The sequence below is a fragment of the Oncorhynchus clarkii genome, chromosome 2 (assembly GCF_045791955.1).
Source record: "Oncorhynchus clarkii lewisi isolate Uvic-CL-2024 chromosome 2, UVic_Ocla_1.0, whole genome shotgun sequence".
NCBI classification, from domain to species: Eukaryota; Metazoa; Chordata; class Actinopteri; order Salmoniformes; family Salmonidae; genus Oncorhynchus; species Oncorhynchus clarkii.
The window spans coordinates 30610229-30634002 of NC_092148.1; the positions used below are offsets into that span (position 1 = coordinate 30610229).

Consider the following 23774-nt stretch of genomic DNA (forward strand, 5'->3'; position numbering starts at 1 on the left):
GACAGAACGACATAAAACGTTTTAAAAGGCACAAGTAGCCTACATAATCAATGCTATCACACAAACTATCTAGGTCAAATAGGGGAGAGGCGTTGTGCAGCGAGGTGTTGCTTTATCTGTTTTTTGAGACCAGGTTTTCTGTTTATTTTAGCAATATAAGATGGAATGAAGTTCCATGCAATAAGGGCTCTATATAATACTGTACGCTTTATTGAATTTGTTCTGGATTTGGGGACTGTGAAAAGACCCCTGGTGGCATGTCTGGTGGGACAAGTGTGTGTGTCAGAGCTGTGCGTAAGTTGACTATGCAAACAATTTAGGATTTTCAAAACATTGTTTCTTATTTTTTTTAAAAGAAGAAATGATAGAGTCAGTCTCTCCTCAACTCTTAGCCAAGAGAGACTGGCATGCATAGCATTTATATCAGCCCTCTGATTACAATTAAGAGCAAAAAGTGCCGCTCCATTCTGGGCCAGCTGCCCCTTAATTAACTAGGTTTTTCCTTGCATTACTGGGTCACATGACTGGACAATAATCAAGATCAGACAAAACTAGAGCCTGCAGAACTTGCTTCTTGGAGTGTGGTGTCAAAAAAGCAGAGCATCTCTTTATTACGGCCAGACCTCTCCCCGTCTTTCAACCATTGAATCTATATGTTTTGACCATGACAGTTCACAATCTAAGTCTCCTCAACTTGTTTAACAGCCACACCATTCATTACCAGATTCAGCTGAGGTCTAGAACTAAGGGAATGATTTGTACCAAATACAATGTTCTTAGTTTTAGAGATGTTCAGGACCAGTTTATTACTGGCCACTCATTCCAAAACAGACTGCAACTCTTTGTTAAGGGTTTCAGTGTCTTCATTAGCTGTGGTTGCTGATGCGCGTATGGTTGAATCATCAGCATACCCCACCCACTGGGGAGCCAGACCCACCCAATCACCCAAACATATTTTTATGTTCTTTACATGTCAGTGTTCCAAACAGGACATTATTTGTATTTTTACCTAAACATGCAAACACCATCAGGTAGAATTCATAGCAAGCATTGCACTTCGTTAATAAGATGTTATGTTTTTTTTGTAACATTAACTGAATTATGTTCTCTCAGCCTCATTGCAAAATGTGTAGAATAGCATGAGATGAGCTATAAAACGACAAATGTATCTCTACCACATAGCAACATTTCTGCAGGCTCACCCACCAACGAATTTCTGGCTACACCACTACGTAGTCAGCAGAGGTCGTAGAAGAGCCTCTCTAAATCTAACAGTTAATCTGGGCTAGACATGGGGCAAATTCGTTTCGCATGGCCCGGTGCCCCTGGTGAGTAGAGAATTAGTTAAGGACCAATGGAATGGTCTAAAATATGAAGACTACGCCGACCGGGTGCACCGAGCCACGCAAAACGAAATCGCGCATTGCAACCGGGGATATGGGAGGGGTTAAAGACGTGTAGAGATTATGGAACAGTTCGCGGAATGTCACTGGAAACGGGGGCGAGACGAAACGCACCTGGGGAATTTGCAAGAACAGAGCTGCACTGTCTATGAAGGGTATTCAACACTGGAATATGCGTTCTTGAATATTTGGAGAAATGTATACCACCGAACGCAGGCGTATGAGCCTGCACGAGGCTAAGAGAAAGGATCCTGTTTGGGTATCAGCTGGAAGTTTATGGCAGGACCCTTTGGCTATTGAACTCAGCACCTCGAATAAACACATTATTTCCCCCCGGAGCCGGACTAGGGCTGTTGCTGTTGCATACATTGTCACTGAGGATGCATCCCTGCCACAGACAGAAGAGAACTTGTCACTAAAGTCCGTGAAAGAAGCCTGCGCGGAAACGCACGCGGTGTTCAAAACCATTCCATTCGAGCGAATATCGCTTGGGACGACTGACATTCTTGATATATTCTACAATGCAGGCAAGTATAGTCATGCCGACTGTCTGTAAGGCATTGGCCACACCACACGACTTAATTCTTCTGAAGTGTTGTTGGCCAACAAGTTAGTGTGTGTGTGTGTGTGTGTGTGTGTGTGTGTTCTGCACACAGGTATTTTAAGTGCGTACCTGCGCTGAACGGGTGTTTTCGAATTTCGACACCCAATTTGACCCTTCTCTTTTGACAGATGTGGCAGTGGTGGAAATGAGTGATACTTACTGCCAGCAGTCCCTCTTCTATCACCTGGGTGTAAGAGAGAGCTTCAGCATGACCAATAACATCATCCTGTATTGTCACAAGCAGGACAGTGACCTGGAAGCACTCAAGGTACACCCAGGGCATCGTGAGAGTTTACAACTATTAAATGATTGAGGAAGGGACCAAGTTGGCCTTTTGCTAGCTCACTTTGGGGGGAAATTGGGTTGTAAACAGATATTAGGGTGTGACATTTTGGAAGAAGCAGGCTACAGTGCCATAAAGATGTCCTCTCCATTGCCACAACAATCCCACCACCAGTTGCGTAATATTGCCAATAACTACTGCTGTACTTAAAAAAAAAAAACATTTGCGACATATTTTTAGCCCTGATTTTTCTGATAAGTTGATCCTAGGGTTGTTTTCTCTGGCTTGTTGAACAAAGGTTGAATTGCAGTATTTTATGGGTTTATAGGTCAATGGATTTCCTTTGACCTATCAAGCGGATGTGTGTGTTTAGTAGATATGTGTGTTTTAAAGCAGCACCGCTATTAGAGCACGATACCACTCTGGTATGGATAAGGTACCAAGGTGAGTACTCCATTATCATAAGACAATGGAACAGTGTTCATAACCTCATTTATGTTAATTAAACAAAAAACATTTCCTAATATTTGAACACGTTAACACAGTGGTACCAAAGTGAATATTGTGTATGTTTCTGTTCGCTAATAGTGTGCTGGGCTTTCGTCATAAAATGTTTATGTATGCTGCATATAGATAACGCTTGTGTGTGTGTGAGAGCTTGTATGTTAATGTCCGTATGTGTGTCTTCCCTCAGGAGCAGTGTGGGAGCTACACGTTCATCCCGTATGTAGTGTTGCCACAGGGCAAGGTGTTTGCCTGCGACGCGACCCTCTTAAACGGCATTAAAGAACTGATGCAGCCAAGCTTCCGACTGGAACCCCTCCTCACCCCACTGGTAGAGAGGCTCATTCAACTGCTGGATAATGTGCACGTTCATGCCAGGTCAGCATGTCATGCTACCCCCGCTGCATGTCTACTTATTCCCTTATGACTCCCTTGTTGTGTTTTTCACTTAGTTTTGCTCAACCAAACTGCTTGGCAAATAAAGTACAAGGTTACGCTTGGAAATGTCTAGACTGCCCATCTGCAAATGTCTTTCAGTTAGCAATTATCAGTCTTTTGTGCTGTATACAATATATGCCTCTGGATCAAGAGCAGTTTCAGGTGCTAAGTGCCTTGCTTAAGGGTACAACTGTCTCTCTTATTAGTGAGTACTTCCGGGAGTCCATCCGGCATGAGATCCGCACAGCCCGGGAGCGCTTCAGTGGCCAGGACTTGAGTCAGGAGCTGGGTCGCATCCAGAAGCGACTTGACACGGTGGAGCTGCTCAGCCCAGACATCATCATAAACCTACTGCTGTCGTACCGGGATGTCCAGGTGGGCTTAGCTATGGGAGCGAGGGACAGGGACCTGGATCATGTTTATTAGGTTACACTGTAGCAAAGCTTTGTGTAATGGAAAATGAAAATGAGCGCTTCTTATTGGACAAGTCCAGGTAGTTCCTACTATTTGTTGCCTAATGAACATGACCGAGGGCTCAGTGGTACTGTGTTTGCCAGTGGCAAGACTGCCCTTATTTATGTTATGCTGGCTGTTGTGTTTGGGCAGTATATATTTGGGCATGGGCTCACTTTTAGGGCTGTGGAATGCTTTTGTGGTGTTTTAAACAGAGAATCGGCGATATGACGTTACCACGAGCAGAAGAATGAACCACGCATGTTGCAGATAAGCGTGATGCAAGACAGTTAACTCACACAGAGTAACTGCTGCAATGTGATGGCTGCAGGACCACAATTGCTGAGAAGTTTATCCTCGTGCTCATACTTTTAGTTGTTTTTGTGGAAATTGGCCCGACTCTACAGTTTACGACAAGCATCGCTGAATCTACCTTTAAAACCTGTGTGTTGGTGTGGCGGATCTACAGTCTGCATGACGGTTGCCTGTTTTTGCATGACGGTTGTCTGTTTTTGTATGACGGTTGCCTTCATTGAAACATTAATGCTCTTTGTCTGCGAACACAAATACCAATATAAAGGGGATTGAATGCTAACAATGATTAGATGGCAGCCCTCCATGGTCATTCTAAGTAAAAAACAATTAACTCATCTTATCGGGGTCTCAGTTGTAGGCAAGAACACTGTCTAGTAGGGGTTGGCTGATATTATGATAGTATTGGATATCGAAGCTGATTGACAGCCATCGTTGATGGTGATGACATCGTGACGTGACAGACAAGGTATAGCCTATTTCAACTTGATTGGCACCAAGCAGTAAAGAGCTGCCCGGGCAACCCACAGCAGAGCCATGCCGAGTGGCCTAATTTTTTTACTATAGCCTGCATAACCTATTTCAATATATATGTTATAAACAATTTATACAATGCAAAATAACAATGTAGACAGAGCTAAGATTTTCACCAAAGCAGCTCAAAATGTCCTGTCAGAAACATATATTTTTTCTCTCTTAGTGTCGGGTGATCTGGGCATATAGCCGAAGCCTATACATTTATTTTTATTTTTATAGCGGACAATCCGGTGTCTAATTATTTTAAAAGCCTAATTTTGTATTTTCTCTCCATTTGATATGAATATGACACCTGTTTTATGCATGCTGGCTTTCTCCCGCCTCCTCCCTCTGTACTACTTCCTGATCAAACAATACATTTATTTAACAGAGCTCTCAGACAGTTTCAAGTTGATTTTGAATAACGTAACATGATAGGCCTATGGTAATAATGAGAGGTAGAACAAACAATAGCAAGATAGAAAAATAGAATGAGTAGTTTGAACAAACCTTACAGTTGAGCCAAGCTTAGTCTGAAATAAATTATTCATCCCTCCTACTTGCCGTTGCGAACCAAATGGCCAAAAGCCAAATCCTATTAATTAAAAAAGCTTATCAAAAGCATTAAGACAAGTTAACATTATAAAAGATATTTCCCAAGTAGGCCATTCTAATAAAGTGTTTAATGTCCTAAAGTTGCAGCTTTCAAATGGAAACAATTGTGAAAGTCAGAATCTATAGGGGATTTTCTGATACAGATTTATTTTGAATGGCAACTATTACAGGCAACAAGAAGTGAAATTGTGCAAACAATATTTTGGTGGACCAATGAAGTCAAAAGGAAACTTACAGCTGAGCCAAGCTTATGAAAGAAATGATGTGTAGAGTAGGCCTATTTCAATAGCCTATTATTAGCAATGTACAGAACCTACCTACAACGTATAAAAGCCTTGGCCTAATAAGAGAGGAAGATTTGTCAAAAATGCAAATCATTGAATAATTATCCAGTTCTGGGGACAGCAGAGTTGCTTGCTCTGCAGCCAGGCCCTTCATTATTTACAAACCATAATATATCACAGAAGCACAGCCCATGAGGCTGTCTTGCGTGTCGGCACACACACACTCACACTTCTTTTATGCCACAGCTCCAACAGAGAGGACTAGGCTACTAAAATATATTTTTAGCAGTCTTTTTAGTGTCCATTTTATAATTGTATTTCTTTTAAATAAATAAAAATATACAGCACCTGTGGCAAGTTTGGACACACCTAGTCATTCCTGGGCTTTTCCAAATTTTACTATGTTCTACATTCTAGAATAATAGTGAAGACATCAAAACTATGAAATAACACATATGGAACCATGTAGTAACCAAAATAAGTGTTCAACAAATCAAAATATATTTGAGATTCTTCAAAGTAGCCACCCTCTGCCTTTGATAACAGCTCAAATAAGCAAAGAGAAATGACAGTCCATCATTACTTTAAGACATGAAGGTCAGTCAATCTGGAAAAATGTCAAGAACTTTGAAAGTTTCTTCAAGTGCAGTCTCAAAAACCATCAAGCGCTATGATGAATCTGGCTCTCATGAGGACTGCCAAAGGAAAGAAAGACCCAGAGTTAGAGGATAAGTTCATTAGAGTTACCAGCCTCAGAAATTGCAGACCAAATAAATGCTTCACAGAGTTCAAGTAACAGACACATCTCAACATCAACTTTTCAGAGGAGACTGTATGAATCAGGCCTTTAAGCTGCAAAGAAACCACTACTAAAGGACACCAATAAGAAGAGACTTGCTTGGGCCAAGAAACACGAGCAATGGACATTAGACCGGTGGAAATCTGTCCTTTAGTCTGAGGAGTCCAAATTTTAGATTTTTGGCTCTAACCGTCTTTGTGAGACATGGAGTAGGTGAACAGATGATCTCCACATGTGTGGTTCCCATCGTAAAGCATGGAGGTGTGGGCGTGCTTTGCTGGTGACACTGTCAGTGATTTATTTATAATTCAAGGCACACTTAACCAGCATGTCTACCACAGCATTCTGCAGCGATATGCTATCCCATCTGGTTTGCGCTTAGTGGGACTATCATTTGCTTTTCAACAGGACAATGACCCAACACAACTCCAGACTGTGTAAGGGCTATTTTGACCAAGAAGGAGAGTGATGGAGTGCTGCATCAAATGACCTGGCCTCCACAATCACCTGAGCTCAACCCAATTGAGGCGGTTTAAATTGAGTTGGACCCCAGAGTGAAGGAAAAGCAGCATATGTGGGAACTCCTTCAAGCATTCCAGGTGAAGCTGGTTGAGAGAATGCCAAGAGTGTGCAAAGCTGCCATCAAGGCAAAGGGTGGCTACTTTGAAGAATCTAAAATATATTTTGATTTGTTTAACACTATTTTGGTTACTACATGATTCCATATGTGTCATTTAATAGTTTTGATGTCTTCACTATTATTCTACAATGTAGAAAAAAGTTATAATAAAGAAAAACCCTTGAATGAGTAGGTGTGTCCATACTTTTGACTGGCACTGTATATACTTTTGGCTTGGCAAATAGGGGGGATATTCATTTTATGTCACCATTTTTTTTTATGGCTACTTAATCAAGTTAGAACAAAGGTTGACATCGCCCAACCCTAACAAGTACTGCAAGGGTTAAAGTAAATGCATTTGAATGAGGATCTTCACTCTGTGTCTATTTAAAAATGTTAAAGGTGTCTGCATGCCTAATTTATAATGAATTGACATCAGATATGTTATTATAATGTTGATAAAGGGTTTGCTGTAATCCAGTCCTCTTTCTGACTTCAGGACTACGATGCCATTATCAAACTGGTAGAGACTCTGAACAACTTGCCCATGTGCTTGGTGGCTGCCCAGCAGAATATCAAATTTCACTACATATTTGCTTTAAACAGGTACCATTGTTCCTCCACTTGTGTATTGCTCACATATTCTGTTTGACGATAGTCTTTCACATTATATAATAGAAGGAAATAATGTGTATATAACACTAAATGGGTTAAAGCCTTCCCCCATTTTAACACTTAATTAGTGGGCTTTCTGAAAGCACACTACTGTTTTTCCCCCTTCCCCCATTTTAACTCTTAATTAGTGCGCTTTCTGAAAGCACATTACTGTTTTTCCCCCTATCTTTATTATTTTAGACAGCTTGAAGCAAGCACACAGATTTTCTTCAAGAAATTTACCCGACACTTTAAATTTGCAGCACAACACATGCGGTTGATTCTGAGGATTCCATCTGTCATAATGTTTCCTAATTTTGACCTTCAGGAGGAATCGTCCAGGTGACCGTGCCAAGGCCCTGGAGGTGATTCTGCCCATTGTGGAGTCAGGTGACCGGGTGGTGTCGGACGTGCACTGCCTCTGCGGCCGTATCTACAAAGACATGTTCATGAGCTCTGGCTTTAAAGACCATCGCAGTCGAGACCAGGCCTGCTACTGGTGAGACACACCATTACAGTGTCCATATTAGTACAGCCTTCGAGTCACAAGGAGGCAGTTTGGACTTGTAAAGTCGTCCTAATATGCACACCATAGACACAGCATCCCTTCACTCACTCCAGTCAAGTCCTCCTTACTAGCGCTCTACATCAGTCTATGTCATGTTATCCCTTTGAGTTCCCTCCGTCCTTTCAGTTACACTTTACTTGAGTCCTCTGTCATAAAGGCTGCATAACACTGTTAGAATTATAACATAGCAGATGGCATAAACAGTCATGACACACCTGATACTATATGTTACTCTGTTATTAAACAAATCATTGCTTAGGTCAGCTCATTGACTAGGCAACAATATGTATTAGTTAATGAATCAGTTTTAATCTCCCTTCATGGATTCTCCCCCAGGTACGGCAAAGCCTTCGAGACAGAGCCAACCCTTCATTCCGGCATCAACAACGTTGTCCTCTTGATGGCTGCCGGCCACGAATTTGACACCTCCATCGAGCTGCGGAAAATAGGTACATTGTTCTCACGACACTCCACTGCCCTGAATCAGTAGCCTGTCAAAGGGAACTTGTGTGTTCATGTTTTGTTTTGTTTAATTGCTTAAATAAACTACAATTGCCTTATTTTTTTATCCATGTCTGTGATCAACCGAGTGTGGGCTAATTGTTGGGGCAGTCGTAATCCCTGCCAATCCGTATCATCATTGCTAACAGCCTGCATAAAGACACTAAATAATTACACCCGTACATTATTTATCAATGCATTTCACTGTTATGCTGGGCTTCTGTGCCATGTCATGCGTCTCTTTTTCTTTTGTTACATTTCGATGCCATACTGTTAGCCTGAAAATTATAAATATAATACTAATATTCTCACTATCTAGCATGTGTGTCTGTCTGCGCCCATCTGTGTTTGTGTTGTGTGTGTGTGTGTATCCAGGCGTGACCCTGAGCAGCCTCCTGGGGAGGAAGGGCAGCTTGGAGAAGATGCAGGACTACTGGGATGTAGGCTTCTACCTGGGAGCCAGCATCCTGGCTAACGAACACAGGAAGGTCATCGAGGCTTCAGAAAAACTCTACCGGCTCAATGCACCCATGTGGTGAGAGGAGTCACAATTTGTTTAGTCAAATCCTATGGTCATTGTCACTGCAAACATTCGAGACAGGACAAACAGATCTGGGACCAGGCAGGCATTCTTGATGTGAAATATATGAGCATATCATTCTAACAGATTCAAATCAAATCTAACTTTGTCACATGCGCCGAATACAACAAGTGTAGACTTTATCGTGAAATGCTTACTTACAAGCCCTTAAGCAACAGTGCAGTTCAAGAAGAGTTAAGAAAATATTTCCCAAGTAGACTAAAATAAAAAGTAATAAGAAAAAGTAACACAATAAGAATAACAATAACGAGGCTATATACAGGGGGCACCGGTACCGAGTCAGTGTTGGGGGTACAGGTTAGTTGAGGTAATTTGTACATGTAGGTGGGGGTGAAGTGACTATGCATAGATAATAAACAACCAGTAGCAGCATTGTACAAAAGGGAGGGGGTGTCAATATAAATTATATAGGTCCCGGATGGCAGAAAGCTTGGCCCCAGTGATGTACTCAAAAAAACACAGATGTTATATGCACCTTGTTTTTGAGATTGAGATGATTAGAAACCAGAATGAGAGGGCACATTTCAAAATATCTTGTTAAAGGGCCCGCACAGTCATTCGGATTATCATGTAAAATAGCCTTTATATTTTTTCCCTGATTTAATTATTTATTTATTTTTTTTAAAAGCTCAGAATTTGAGAAAAATTTACTTTTTCTCTCATGTCTAACTATCAGTAAGGCTGAAAAGACAGGCTGAGTGGGCAGGGAGCTAATCGGCTGAGTGGGGGGGGGGGGGGGCTCACCTTGACTGACATTTCTTTGAAATACTTATGTCAAGCAACTTGGACGTAATGAGCTGTGTCGTGTCTCTGGCTATCATTAAAGGTGAAGTCTGTTATTTTATCAAATCAATTCTCTGTAATTATTATTACTTGATTAAACTAATCATGTACATTTAATTAACTAGGAAGTTGGGGCACCATGGACAATCTTCATATTACAAAGTTAATATTTTAATATCTAATCAATTAGTCTTCAATTACTGAATTATTCTTTACCTTACGTCAGTCTCATTTCAAACATCGTAGAATTCTTGGTTATATGCACAAACCCAGCCTACACCATGAATCATCCATAGACCAATTGGCTTAATTATTTATTTACTAACTAACTAATGTTGGGACATGGTAGAATTGGGCCGGAGAATCCCTTTGTCTTACTGTGAAACTCTCTCTCAATTGCATGGTCAGGGAGAGTCTCTGTGGTATTTACAACCTGGGGCAATAAAACCTGGGTTTAGGAGAGGGAGAGTGAGAGAAAGAGAGGGGGAAGCCATGATCTACACCCAGAAAGGTCCACGTCATGACAGCCGTGGTTGCAGTGAGATCATGAAGATAGCTAGCTTGTTCATCTTGTAGCTAGTTCATCTTGGACAATTTCAGTTGAAACTGGACAGGGTGAGGTCTGGGTATCTCTCATATGAGTGTAGATCATGGCTTCCCCCTCTCTTTCTCCCTCTCCTAAACCCAGGTTAAAAAAAAAAATATATATATATATATATATATATATATATGTATGTGTGTGTGTGTGTGTTGACTGCCAGACCATGTTCATAAACCATGACTATCAATGATGTCAAAATCTCCCATTTGCCATGCCTCTTCTGTTGCAGTTTGCAGCAGCACTGACAGATATATTACATGACAACTGCTTCTGAATTTTGAACGACCCCCCCCCCCCCCCCCTTTGTTCCATGATGACTAAAGAACTAGCTAGCCAGTAACTAGCAAACACCAGACACCGATGAAAGGGGAAACTTATCATTTTTTTGGCCATAGATGAATAGGAGAAACCTGTAATCTGATGTCACCCTGCAGTCAAATTTTGGCAGCAGTAGACTAGCTAGCTATGCAAACACACCTTCTGTGCTGATGGTTACCAGGCGGTACTTATTTAAATTAGGTAAGAGAATAAGACATTACCATTGGTATATTCAAATTAGGGCTTTATGTGATGTAGCACAAAGCCCTAAATAATTCCACCATCTGAATTCAAGTGTTTGACAACAGGGGAGGGGACCAGTAACTTTATGATCAGACTTGATCAATGTACCAGCAACAGTCATTTTTCATACTTAGGTCATCCAACTCTGATCTGGTTTCATCCAAATATCATCCATTTGATGGAAAACATGTTTTTTTGCAGGACCTTTAATGTTAAAGATAGGGGAAAGGGGTCCCCTAAATGGACACTAAGAAAAATATTGATATGGCCTCTTTAAGGTCAACTTTATTTTGATTTTCAAATACTTATTCGCATCTTTCTTTTGAGGTATGTGGGCTCGATCATGGAGACGTTCATCTTGTATCGTCAGTTCACCAAGCCCCCAGAGGTGAAAATGTCTAAACAGGAGACTGTGGACTTCTGGATGGAGCTGATGCTGCAAGCCTGCAAGCCTACTGTTTCCACTGACCGCTGCCCAGTAAGACCTCACCACAGCTCCCAGTCCATTCAGCTTTATTTAGTTAGTGTCTTGACCGCTGCAAAGACACTCTGTCAGACTCCACCACTCCCAACACTCCCAGTTCCTCAAACCCACATTGCTTTGTGAGATCTCAATAGATTCTCTCTGTCTAGTATATAACAGTTCTGGGCATTCAAATTAGAGGTTGACCGATTAATCGGAATGGCCGATTAATTAGGGCCGATTTCAAGTTTTCATAACAATCGGAAATCTGTATTTTTGGGTGCCGATTTGTCAATTTAAAAAAATATATATATATTATTATTATTTTTTTTGTGTTCCTTTATTTAAATAGGCAAGTCAGTTAAGAACACATTCTTATTTTCAATGACAGCCTAGGAATGGTGGGTTAACTGCCTTGTTCAGGGGCAGAACGACAGATTTTCTCCTTGTCAGCTCGGGGGATCCGAGCAGTTAACTAGTCCAGCGCAATAACGACCTGCCTCTCTCTCGTTGCACTCCACAAGGAGCCTTCCTGTTACGCGAATGCAGTAAGCCAAGGTAAGTTGCTAGCTAGGATTAAATTTATCTTATAAAAAACAATCAATCATAATCACTAGTTAACTACACATGGTTGATACACGCTAGATAATATCTAGTAATATCCAAGTATCTGACTGAGCAGTGGTAGGCAGAAGCAGGCGCGTAAACATTCATTCAAACAGCACTTTTGTGCGTTTTGCCTGCAGCTCTTCGTTGTGCGTCAAGCATTGCGCTGTTTATGACTTCAAGCCTATCAACTCCCTGTAACCGAAGTGAAATGGCTAGCTAGTTAGCGCGCAGTAATAGCGTTTCAATCTTCACTCGCTCTGAGCCTTCTAGTAGTTGTTCCCCTTGCTCTGCATGGCTAACGCTGCTTCGAGGGTGGCTGTTGTCGTTGTGTTCCTGGTTCGAGCCCAGGGAGGAGCGAGGAGAGGGACGGAAGCTATACTGTTACACTGGCAATACTAAAGTGCCTATAAGAACATCCAATAGTCAAAGGTTAATGAAAATCAAATGGTATAGAGGGAATTAGTCCTATAATTCCTATAATAACTACAACCTAAAACTTCTTACCTGGGAATATTGAAGACTCATGTTAAAAGGAACCACCAGCTTTCATATGTTCTCATGTTCTGAGCAAGGAACTTAAACCTTAGCTTTTTTACATGGCACATATTGCACTTTTACTTTCTTCTCCAACACTTTGTTTTTCCATTATTTAAACCAAATTGTTTCATTATCTACTTGAGGCTAAATTGATTTTATTGATGTATTATATTATGTTAAAATAAGTGTTCATTCAGTATTTTTGTAATTGTCATTATTACAAATTTAAAAAATTGGCCGATTTAATCGTTATCGGCTTTTTTGGTCCTCCAATAATCGGTATCGGCATTGAAAAATCAGAATCGGTCGACCTCTAATTCAAATGCAGAGCAGTAAAAACATATTTGCTTTAACATGTATTTTAACTGCACCGTCATGGTTAGATAATTTGTTAATGAAGTTGGCACTTGGCGTCACCCTGCCGGGATAGTTTGTCACATTCCCAATTTTAGGTGCCTTTCTGCAGCAAAAGTATTTATAAAAATTGTTAGCACCATTAACCGTTCCTCAGGTTCTGATCCTGGAGCCGACCAAAGTGCTCCAACCCACCATAGTCTGTGTGAGTGAGGAGGACGACAGCTGCACAGTTCAGCTCAACCACATCACACCCCTGAAGGTACAGACCATGTTTGGCATGACAATGACCATAAGAGTTGGCTAATACAGTACAAGCAGATCTGGGACCAGGTAAACGGACCCCTACCGCCTCGTAGATATTTAACTACTGAGCTATACTGTACAGGTCTACATTTTTCAACGTGTCAAGACATTGAAAATGGTAGTTCAGGAATGGTGTGAGACAGAATGGTGTGTTTTAACTAGAATAGGCGTGGAGTGTTTTCTTAACGGCACCACGTCAGTGATGGGGAAAGAAGACATGCCTAATGAGGAAGTGTGCGTGCGAGGCCGCCAGTGTGTGCAGGCACGTGCATACTTTGTGTGTGTGTGTTTAGGTTGTTGAGTGAGCATTTTGACAGTCTGCCATGTCTTCCCTTCCATAGAAAGGCCAGAAAGCCCAGTGGACTTTCCCTGCCTCGCAAATCCGGGGAGTGAGGTACGGTAACAGACAGTACAGAGTGTGCTAACATTTGCTGTGTGGGTGTGTGGTGTTCACGCCTGCAGCCCATACACATCATCAGGGCTAGTCTACCAGACCTAGATTTAAATACTATTTGAAATATTTCAGCGTTTGCTTTAGCCTGATGGGTGGAGTTTGCAGGTTTGCGACTACTCTATTGGTTCCATTGTGCTCAGTCAAGCCCAGCTTTAGTATTTCAAAGGATTTCAAATAGTATTTGAACCCAGGTTGCGGTCTACTGAGTCTAAACACTTTTTAACTGTCTGGCGGACTTGGCCACTGGCCATCAGGGTGTTTTTGTCTGTGCTGTTCTCGAAGACTGTGACTGGATATGTGTGTGTGAGTCCGTGTCTATTTGGCTGTGGAGGTCACTGTGTATTTTCCCCTTTTTTTGCTTACCGAACTGCCTCCAGGGGCAGTAGATATATTTATTTTATTTCAGTTTGCATTTGCAACACTATCAACCGGTGGCTTGAAACATATCAGTATTTCAATCTATACGAGATACAAAGAAAAACATTTTCTCTGAATTGCAGAGCCACCTATTGAATGTGTTATTATTGGCTTTTCTTGTCTTGATTCGTATTCCTTTTAACTTTGTTTGCCTGCATTGCTATTTTGAGAGTACTTGTTGTGATGCCGCTCTTCGCTTTGAAGTGTTGTGTAGCTCCTAATCCTCCTCTTTAACCTTTTTGACCTGCTCAGTGTTTCCAAGTTTGACGAGCGTAGCTGCTTCCTGTATGTCCTGGAGAACTCGGATGACTTCCAACTCTGCTTTCCCAGCGAGCTGCACTGTAAAGGGTGGGTCCCACACACATACAAACACAGACACACGCACGCACAAACACACACCAAAAGACAGCCTTTAGCCCAGCTGTCTAGCAGGAACTGGCGTAACAACCAACCATATCAACCAATGATTCATTCCCCACATAAAACGTACATACAGATTGGGCCTGTTCATTCGACCATTATCACATTATTTGATTGTGTTGACATGACAACTGTTAATGTTTATTTTACACTGGCATATGGAAATACAGCCTGCTTCTCTCTCCCCTTTCTGTGTGGATTGATAGGTGTATGTATTTTACATTGTGTGCTTATACAGTACATTATTATCTAGGTGCTGTGTATTGGGAAACAGTAAATACTCAGTGTTATCCAAGACCTTCTGAGAAGGAAGGAAATAGGAAGTGGTTTTCATAGTAGTATTTGCGGAATCAGTGAAAGGCAAATAACTAGCAATTGAAAGGTCCCCTTTAATATGTCATGACATGACATATAAGATTGATAACAGTGCTGTGTACTGAATTTGTTTGTGTGTGTTTCAGCAGGTCTTATCTATGACTTGCCTGTGAGGTCCATGAATATATGACTGTCTTTCAATATGATTTAGTTTCTTGTGTGTGTTGTTTCTCCATCAGGTTCTGTGAGCTGGTCAACTCTCTCCTAAGCCAGGCAGAAGCCCCAGTGGAGTACCCCAGCGAGCTCACTGGAGGATTACTGGAGGTCAGCTAGGCTCTTTCTCAATTCATCTTTCCTCGATTTCCTCTTTTCTTGCTTCCTTCTGAAAGTGCATTGGAAACCAGGGTTCGAGGGGAGAGACATTGGACCTTCTCCTCCAATACGGTTGAAAAGGAGGTGAGGAGAAAGGATTCAAGGAATTGCGGAGAGACAAATTGAGATAGGGCCATAGAAGCCTAGAATCCTCCCTCTCGAGGCTGCTTTTCTGTTTCTGACCCCCCTTCTACCCTACCAGTACACAAACAAGCCCTGTCATGATGGGGTCAAAAGGTGAAAAGTTTCCCTTAACCGCTCCCCAATGGTTAACGTATTCCCGACCCCTCATTTTTGTGTGTTAAGTTCCTGGTATTCACAGAACATTGGATTCAGTCCAGCATGTCACTCCAGCAAACATGGGTTCAAATACTATTTGAAATAATTGCAAATAGTATTTCAGTTCACTGCAGTTCAGAGCAGCAGAAGGTTTCTAAATTAACATATTTTTCCATTGCTTCGCGCTCTCACTCAACCTTTTCTGTTGTGGTTGCCTGTGAAATTCTTTACAATATTTCTAACCTACACACTCTAAAACTATTTTTTTAATGAAACACACACACATTTAGTTTCACATCCATCTTCCTGTTGAATTAAACCTTCTCCCTTACCTCCTGCAGTTTATCTATGAGACCAGCGAAAACGGAGACAAGGTGGTTCTGGGTAAAGGAACCTATGGCGTGGTGTATGCTGGGAGGGACCTGAGCAACCAAGTCCGCATCGCCATCAAGGAGATCCCAGAGAAAGACAGAACGTATGGAAAACACATTTCCCCTTTTTACTTTTTTTTTGCATGGTCCCAGATCTGTTTTTTCTGTATTGTCAAACAATGACCATACTTGTTGACACGACAAAACAGATCTGGGACCAGGCTACTTTTCTTTGCACATTATACCATAAATCCCAATTTATTATTTGAGCCTAATATGTATAATATATGATATAATTGTGAGCGAAACCATTCACGATTAATGATGAGAATAAGGAATGTGCATATGTTTTCCTCAACATTCCAAATGTGTCATGTTTGTCCAGTATCCCCATAGCTACACCGGAATCTACTCCCTGAAGAGATGGATGTCAATTTAGATTTCCCCATTCCTTGTTTACGAGCCTTCGACCTCGACTAAGAGCTTAGCCCCATAGTTCAAGAAATGTTAATACTAAGTTCCTCTGCAGAACTAATGGCCACATAGGCCAAAGCAGCACATGACAGGTGATTGTAAATCTCTCATCATATTCATACAGTATGTATGGGTCACAGCTACACCATGTCAGCACAACTGCCAGATTAGAGTGTGAATTTTGTTGTTTTTCAATGACGGCACAGCTAGCACTAACATTGTTTATGTTTTGTAGCAATGTTGTTATAACGGCAGATGAACACTGTTCCATTTGCTAATGCTATGCTAAATCTAGTGCCAATGTTAACTGTTGGTTCTCTCCCCATCTGCGTGTGAATCTCAGTTACTCCCAGCCTCTGCATGAGGAGATAGCTCTGCACAAGAGGCTGAAGCACAGGAACATCGTTCAGTACCTGGGCTCTATGAGTCAGGACGGCTTCATCAAGATCTTTATGGAGGAGGTTCCTGGAGGTACAGAGGATAGAAATATAATTTATTTAATTCTATATTAAAATCTCATTCTGTTTCTAATGTCCCATAAACCAGGTCACATAGAACCATTCAGTGTTCTAATTTAGATTTTTGTGCCTGTCTACTACAAATTAGTAGTCTTTAGACAAATCTTTATATCACTCCTTCACTCAGTATGTACAGTATTCATTAATTCTCTCACTGACGAAAGCTTTGGTAATCTTATACTGTCCTGCTTTAACTTTTAAACTGCCGTACAACTAATGGTTTCAGTCTTCACTTCTCAGTTTTTGTGTCTCTCTACTACTCATTCTCCTTCCTTCAATCTATGTCTACCACTCACACACTCTGGTACTGTATTCTCTCATCAATAATTTCACTATTGCTCATCTTTCTCTGCCCCCCTAATTATGAAACTGTCACATGTGCCGAATACAATAGGTGTAGACTTTACCGTGAAATGTTTAATTACAAACCTTTTCCCACCAATGCAGAGTTAAAAAATAATACAATTAAATAACATTAAAGGAAATGTTAACACAATAAAATAAGTAATGAGGCTATATACAGTTGAAGTCAGAAGTTTACATACTCCTTAGCCAAATACATTTAAACTCAGTTTTTTTACAATTCCTGACATTTAATCCTTGTAAAAATTCCCTGTCTTAGGTCAGCTAGGATCACCACTTTATTTTAAGAATGTGAAATGTCAGAATAATAGTAGAGAGAATGATTTATGTCGGCTTTTATTTCTTACATCACATTCCCAGTGGGTCAGAAGTTTACATACACTCAATTAGTATTTGGTAGCGTTGCCTTTAACTTGTTTAACTTGGGTCAAACATTTCAGGTAGCCTTCTACAGCTTCCCACAATAAGTTGGGTGAATGTTGGCCCATTCCTCCTGACAGAGCTGGTGTAACCGAGTCAGGTTTGTAGGCCTCCTTGCTCGCACATGCTTTTTCAGTTCTGCCCACAAATTTTCTATGGGATTGAGGTCAGGGCTTTGTGATTGCCACTCCAATACCTTGACTTTGTTGTCCTTAAGCCATTTTGCCATAACTTTGGAAGTATGCTTGGGGTCATTGTCCATTGGGAAGACCCATTTGCGACCGAGCTTTAACTTCCTGACTGATGTCTTGAGATGTTGTTTCAATATATCCACATCATTTTCCTACCTCATGATGCCATCTATTTTGCGAAGTACACCAGTCCCTCCTGCAGCAAATCACCCCCACAACATGATGCTGCCACCCCCGTGCTTCACGGTTGGGATGGTGTTCTTCGGCTTACAAGCCTCCCCCTTTTTCTTCCAAACATAAAGATGGTCATTATGGCCAAACAGTTCTATTTTTGTTTAATCAGACCAGAGGACATTTCTCCATGTGCAGTTGCAACCCGTAGTCTGGCTTTTTTTTTATGGTGGTTTTGGAGCAGTGGCTTCTTCCTTGCTGAGCGGCCTTTCAGGTTATGTCGATATAGGACTTGTTTTACTGTGGATATAGATACTTTTGTACCTGTTTCCTCCAGCATCTTCACAAGGTCCTTTGCTGTTGTTCTGGTATTGATTTGCACTTTTCGCACCAAAGTACGTTCATCTCTAAGAGACAGAACGCGTCTCCTTCCTGAGAGGTATGACGGCTGCGTGGTCCCATGGTGTTTATACTTGTGTGCTATTGTTTGTACAGATGAACGTGGTACCTTCAGGTGTTTGTAAATAGCTCCCAAGGATGAACCAGACTTGTGGAGGTGTACAATTAATTTCTGAGATCTTGGCTGATTTCTTTTGATTTTCCCATGGTGTCAAGCAAAGAGACACTACGTTTGAAGGTAGGCCTTGAAATACATCCACAGGTACACCTCCAATTGACTCAAATTATGTTAATTAGCCTATCAGGAGCTTCTAAAGCCATGACAGCATTTTCTGGAATTTTCTAAGCTGTTTAAAGGCACAGTCAACTTAGTTTATGTAAACTTATGACCCACTGGAATTGTGATTAAGTGAAATAATTTCTCTTTAAACAATTGTTGGAATAATTACTTGTCATGCACAAAGTAGATGTCCTAATGGACTTGCCAAAACTCTTGTTTGTTAACAATACATTTGTGGAGTGGTTGAAAAACTAGTTTTAATGACTCCAACCTAAGTGTATGTAAACTTCCAACTTCAACTGTACAAGGAGTACCAGTACTGAGTCAATGTGCAGGGGTACAAGGTAGTTGAGGTGTTTGCGGTAATATGTGCATGTAGGTAGGGGTAAAAGTGACTAGACAATCAGGATAGATAATAAACAGAATAGCAGCAGTGTGAGTGTGTGGCTTCAATATGCTTGTGTGTGTCTGGAGTGTCAGTGTAGTATGCTTGAGTGTGTGGGTAGAGTCCAGTGAGTGTTCATAAAGCCAGTGCAAGAATGTCAGTACAAAAAAATGTAGGTCAATGTAAATAGTCTGGGTAGCCATTTGAGTAACTGTTTAGCAGTCTTGCGGCTTGGGGGTCTTACGACTTGGTGCTCCGTTACCGCTTGTGCAGTAGCAGAGAGAACGGTCTATGACTAGGGTGGCTGGGGTCTTAGACAATTTTTAGGGCCTTCATCTGACACCGCCTTGTATAGATGGAAGGGAGCTAGGCCCCAGTGATGTACTGGGCTGTACGCACTACCCTCTGTAGCGCCTTGCGGTCAGATGCCAAGCAGTTGCCATACCAAGTGGTGATGCAGTCAGTCAATATTCTCTCATATTTTTGAGGATCTGAGGGCCCATGCCAAATATTTTCAGCCTCTTGAGGGGGAAAAAGGCGTTGCCATCACACCCATGTTGGGAAGCATCACTGACTGGACTATGGAGCTATCACATAAGTGAGAGTAAAGAGGAGGGGATAGCATTCATATGTTAGAATTATACAGTGCATTCGGAAAGTATTCAGACCCCTTGACTTTTCCACATTTTGTTATTCTAAAATGTATTAAATTGTCTTTCCCCTCATCAATCTATATACAATACCCATAATGACAAAGCAAAAACAGTTTTTTAGACATTTTTGCAGATGTATAAAAAGAGGAAAATCACATTTACTCAAGTGTTCAGACCCTTTACCCAGTACTTTGTTGAAGCACCTTTGGCAGCGATTACAGCCTTGAGTCTTCTTGATTGGGGAGTTTCTCCCATTCTTCTCTGCAGATCCTCTCAAGCTCTGTCAGGTTGGATGCGGAGAGTTGCGACACAGCTCTTTTTAGGTCTCTCCAGAGATGTTTGATCATCGGGTTCAAGTCCGGGCTCTGGCTGGACCTCTCAAGGACCTTCAGAAACATGTCCAGAAGTGACTCCTGCGTTGTCTTAGCTACGTGTTTAGGGTCGTTGTCAGGTTGGAAGGGGAACCTTCGCCCCAGTCTGAGGTTCTGAAAGCTCTGGATTAGCTTTTCATCAAAGATCGCTCTGTACTTTGCTCCATTCATCTGTCCCTTGATCCTGACTAGTCTCCCAGGCACGCTGAAAAACATCCTCACAGCATGATGCTGCCACCACCATGCTTCACCATAGTGTAACGCAGGTCAACTAATGTCGAATAATTATCTGTACTAGTGAGATTCCAGTAACCAATCATATTATACTATATTGCTATTGATATGTTTTAAGTTGAGCGATATTACAAATCAGCTGTCAGAAGCTGCATGACGTGCAGTTTATTTTGAGCCAATCAATATTCTCTTAGTCCCTCTCCTAACCTCAAGTTATACACCAGTTGGCGCCAACATGCTGAAAATGAGCTAGAACGGAACGTGATGAGCTACCGCCATTCCATGGAAGAAAAATAACATTTCAAATCGTTGAGAAGTTTTATAAAACTGAAAAAGAGAGACCTGGATATTAACACTCACTTATCTGTACGAATGTGCTGTGACGCGATTGAGGGAATGGTTGATGCCAGGATTTGGTGAGTTTTCATAAGGAAAACGAGCTGCTAATGATTAGGCTAGCTAAACTATTGCTAGCATTTTGTGCGCGTTCATACTGAACCAAGCATACGCACAAGCCATTAACATTTAGGCTAGCTCAGCTATCGATCAATTGAAATAGCAAACGTTAGTGAGCATGCTAATCATGCATGGCGAACTATTTTCGTTTTCATACTTTTATGAAATGTGATTAACTAGTATCACAATCCATTTTGGTACACTTATGTTTTAGATTACTTTATAATAAATGACGTGTAGGTGTAAGCACTAGTACTTTTCATTTACCCAGGCTATTTTATTGTTCAGTCCGCGTGAGCCTGGTGCTGTAGTTAAAAGTGTAAAGTATTTTGACTAAGTTTGATTTCTTAGTCCTGTAAGAGATTAAAGCTAAGCACTATATTAATGGTTATATGAAAGGTACTTATGGGGTGTGTGTGTGTGTGTGTATATATATAATATATATAGCTACTATACTATATTGCACTATATATATATATTAGTGCAATATAGTATAATATGATTGTGTGTGTGTGTGTGTGTGTGTGTGTGTGTGTGTGTGTGTGTATATATATATATATATACACACACACACACACACACACACACACAGTGCCTTGCGAATGTATTCGGCCCCCTTGAACTTTGCGACCTTTTGCCACATTTCAGGCTTCAAACATAAAGATATAAAACTGTATTTTTTTGTGAAGAATCAACAACAAGTGGGACACAATCATGAAGTGGAACGACATTTATTGGATATTTCAAACTTTTTTAACAAATCAAAAACGGAAAATTGGGCGTGCAAAATTATTCAGCCCCCTTAAGTTAATACTTTGTAGCGCCACCTTTTGCTGTGATTACAGCTGTAAGTCGCTTGGGGTATGTCTCTATCAGTTTTACACATCGAGAGACTGAATTTTTTTCCCATTCCTCCTTGCAAAACAGCTCGAGCTCAGTGAGGTTGGATGGAGAGCATTTGTGAACAGCAGTTTTCAGTTCTTGCCACAGATTCTCGATTGGATTCAGGTCTGGACTTTGACTTGGCCATTCTAACACCTGGATATGTTTATTTTTGAACCATTCCATTGTAGATTTTGCTTTATGTTTTGGATCATTGTCTTGTTGGAAGACAAATCTCCGTCCCAGTCTCAGGTCTTTTGCAGACTCCATCAGGTTTTCTTCCAGAATGGTCCTGTATTTGGCTCCACCCATCTTCCCATCAATTTTAACCATCTTCCCTGTCCCTGCTGAAGAAAAGCAGGCCCAAACCATGATGCTGCCACCACCATGTTTGACAGTGGGGATGGTGTGTTGCTTTTACGCCAAACATAACGTTTTGCATTGTTGCCAAAAAGTTCAATTTTGGTTTCATCTGACCAGAGCACCTTCTTCTACATGTTTGGTGTGTCTCCCAGGTGGCTTGTGGCAAACTTTAACCAACACTTTTTATGGATATCTTTAAGAAATGGCTTTCTTCTTGCCACTCTTCCATAAAGGCCAGATTTGTGCAATATACTGACTGATTGTTGTCCTATGGACAGAGTCTCCCACCTCAGCTGTAGATCTCTGCAGTTCATCCAGAGTGATCATGGGCCTCTTGGCTGCATCTCTGATCAGTCTTCTCCTTGTATGAGCTGAAAGTTTAGAGGGACGGCCAGGTCTTGGTGGATTTGCAGTGGTCTGATACTCCTTCCATTTCAATATTATCGCTTGCACAGTGCTCCTTGGGATGTTTAAAGCTTGGGAAATCTTTTTGTATCCAAATCCGGCTTTAAACTTCTTCACAACAGTATCTCGGACCTGCCTGGTGTGTTCCTTGTTCTTCATGATGCTCTCTGCGCTTTTAACGGACCTCTGAGACTATCACAGTGCAGGTGCATTTATACTGAGACTTGATTACACACAGGTGGATTGTATTTATCGTCATTAGTCATTTAGGTCAACATTGGATCATTCAGAGATCCTCACTGAACTTCTGGAGAGAGTTTGCTGCACTGAAAGTAAAGGGGCTGAATAATTTTGCACGCCCAATTTTTCAGTTTTTTATTTGTTAATAAAGTTTGAAATATCCAATAAATGTCGTTCCACTTCATGATTGTGTCCCACTTGTTGTTGATTCTTCACAAAAAAATGCAGTTTTATATCTTTATGTTTGAAGCCTGAAATGTGGCAAAAGGTCGCAAAGTTCAAGGGGGCCGAATACTTTCGCAAGGCACTGTATGTATGTATGTGTGTGTGTATATATATATATATATATATATATATATAGATCTCCACACACATATATTGTGTGATCCTCTTTGTAAGACGGGTCAGGTTTTATGATTATGGATTCAGTTCCACCAAGGATGGTGAGCCGCCCGAATCCAGGACATAAATAAGAAGATTTGCATGCGAAGATTTTCCTTGGAGAACACTGAATTTGCACTGCCATACTATGGTGTGATAGGATTTTTCTTGCAAGACGTCATTGCATCATACATTGCTGTGGGACAGTTATAAGATCCTACACTTAAAAACCTTAGTGTTTCTTGGTGGGCACAGTTACTCACATTTGATTCCATCTCATAGTGGGTTATGTCAGTATTTGTGAATTGGTTTGTGTTTTCTGTGGATTCATGTTTATTGTATTGCTATTGAATTTTGAACATTGAAATCTGAGAGATTCTCACCCTAGTAAACTATAGGCCGGATATATGGCTGATATCTAAGTCTATAGTACCATTTATGTATTTCATTCATATTGAGCTCATTGTACAAATTTAACATATGAGGTGATTCATTTTTTGTAAATATTTTTATTTACAAAATACAAGCAGGCATTCTTATCCTAAATTATTCAGTTGTGCAGTTTTCATTTCTCCCTACTGTTCCAGTAGGG

General features: G+C 41.0%; 1 protein-coding gene across 1 annotated transcript in view; it reads left to right on the forward strand.

Annotated features, from left to right (window-relative positions):
• Positions 1-1466: 1466 nt before the first annotated feature.
• The window catches only part of LOC139366442 (mitogen-activated protein kinase kinase kinase 5-like), a 40672-nt gene continuing 18364 nt past the window's right edge, over positions 1467-23774 (forward strand). Inside the window, exons 1-15 of the mRNA XM_071103930.1 lie at positions 1467-1930; positions 2136-2275; positions 2985-3172; positions 3439-3607; positions 7330-7436; positions 7813-7983; positions 8389-8501; positions 8929-9088; positions 11427-11577; positions 13220-13324; positions 13710-13762; positions 14492-14587; positions 15214-15298; positions 15967-16100; positions 16814-16941. Coding sequence (XP_070960031.1) covers positions 1600-1930; positions 2136-2275; positions 2985-3172; positions 3439-3607; positions 7330-7436; positions 7813-7983; positions 8389-8501; positions 8929-9088; positions 11427-11577; positions 13220-13324; positions 13710-13762; positions 14492-14587; positions 15214-15298; positions 15967-16100; positions 16814-16941 — 2131 coding nt within the window. The 5' untranslated portion in view covers positions 1467-1599. The remainder of the gene's footprint in view (positions 1931-2135; positions 2276-2984; positions 3173-3438; positions 3608-7329; positions 7437-7812; positions 7984-8388; positions 8502-8928; positions 9089-11426; positions 11578-13219; positions 13325-13709; positions 13763-14491; positions 14588-15213; positions 15299-15966; positions 16101-16813; positions 16942-23774) is intronic.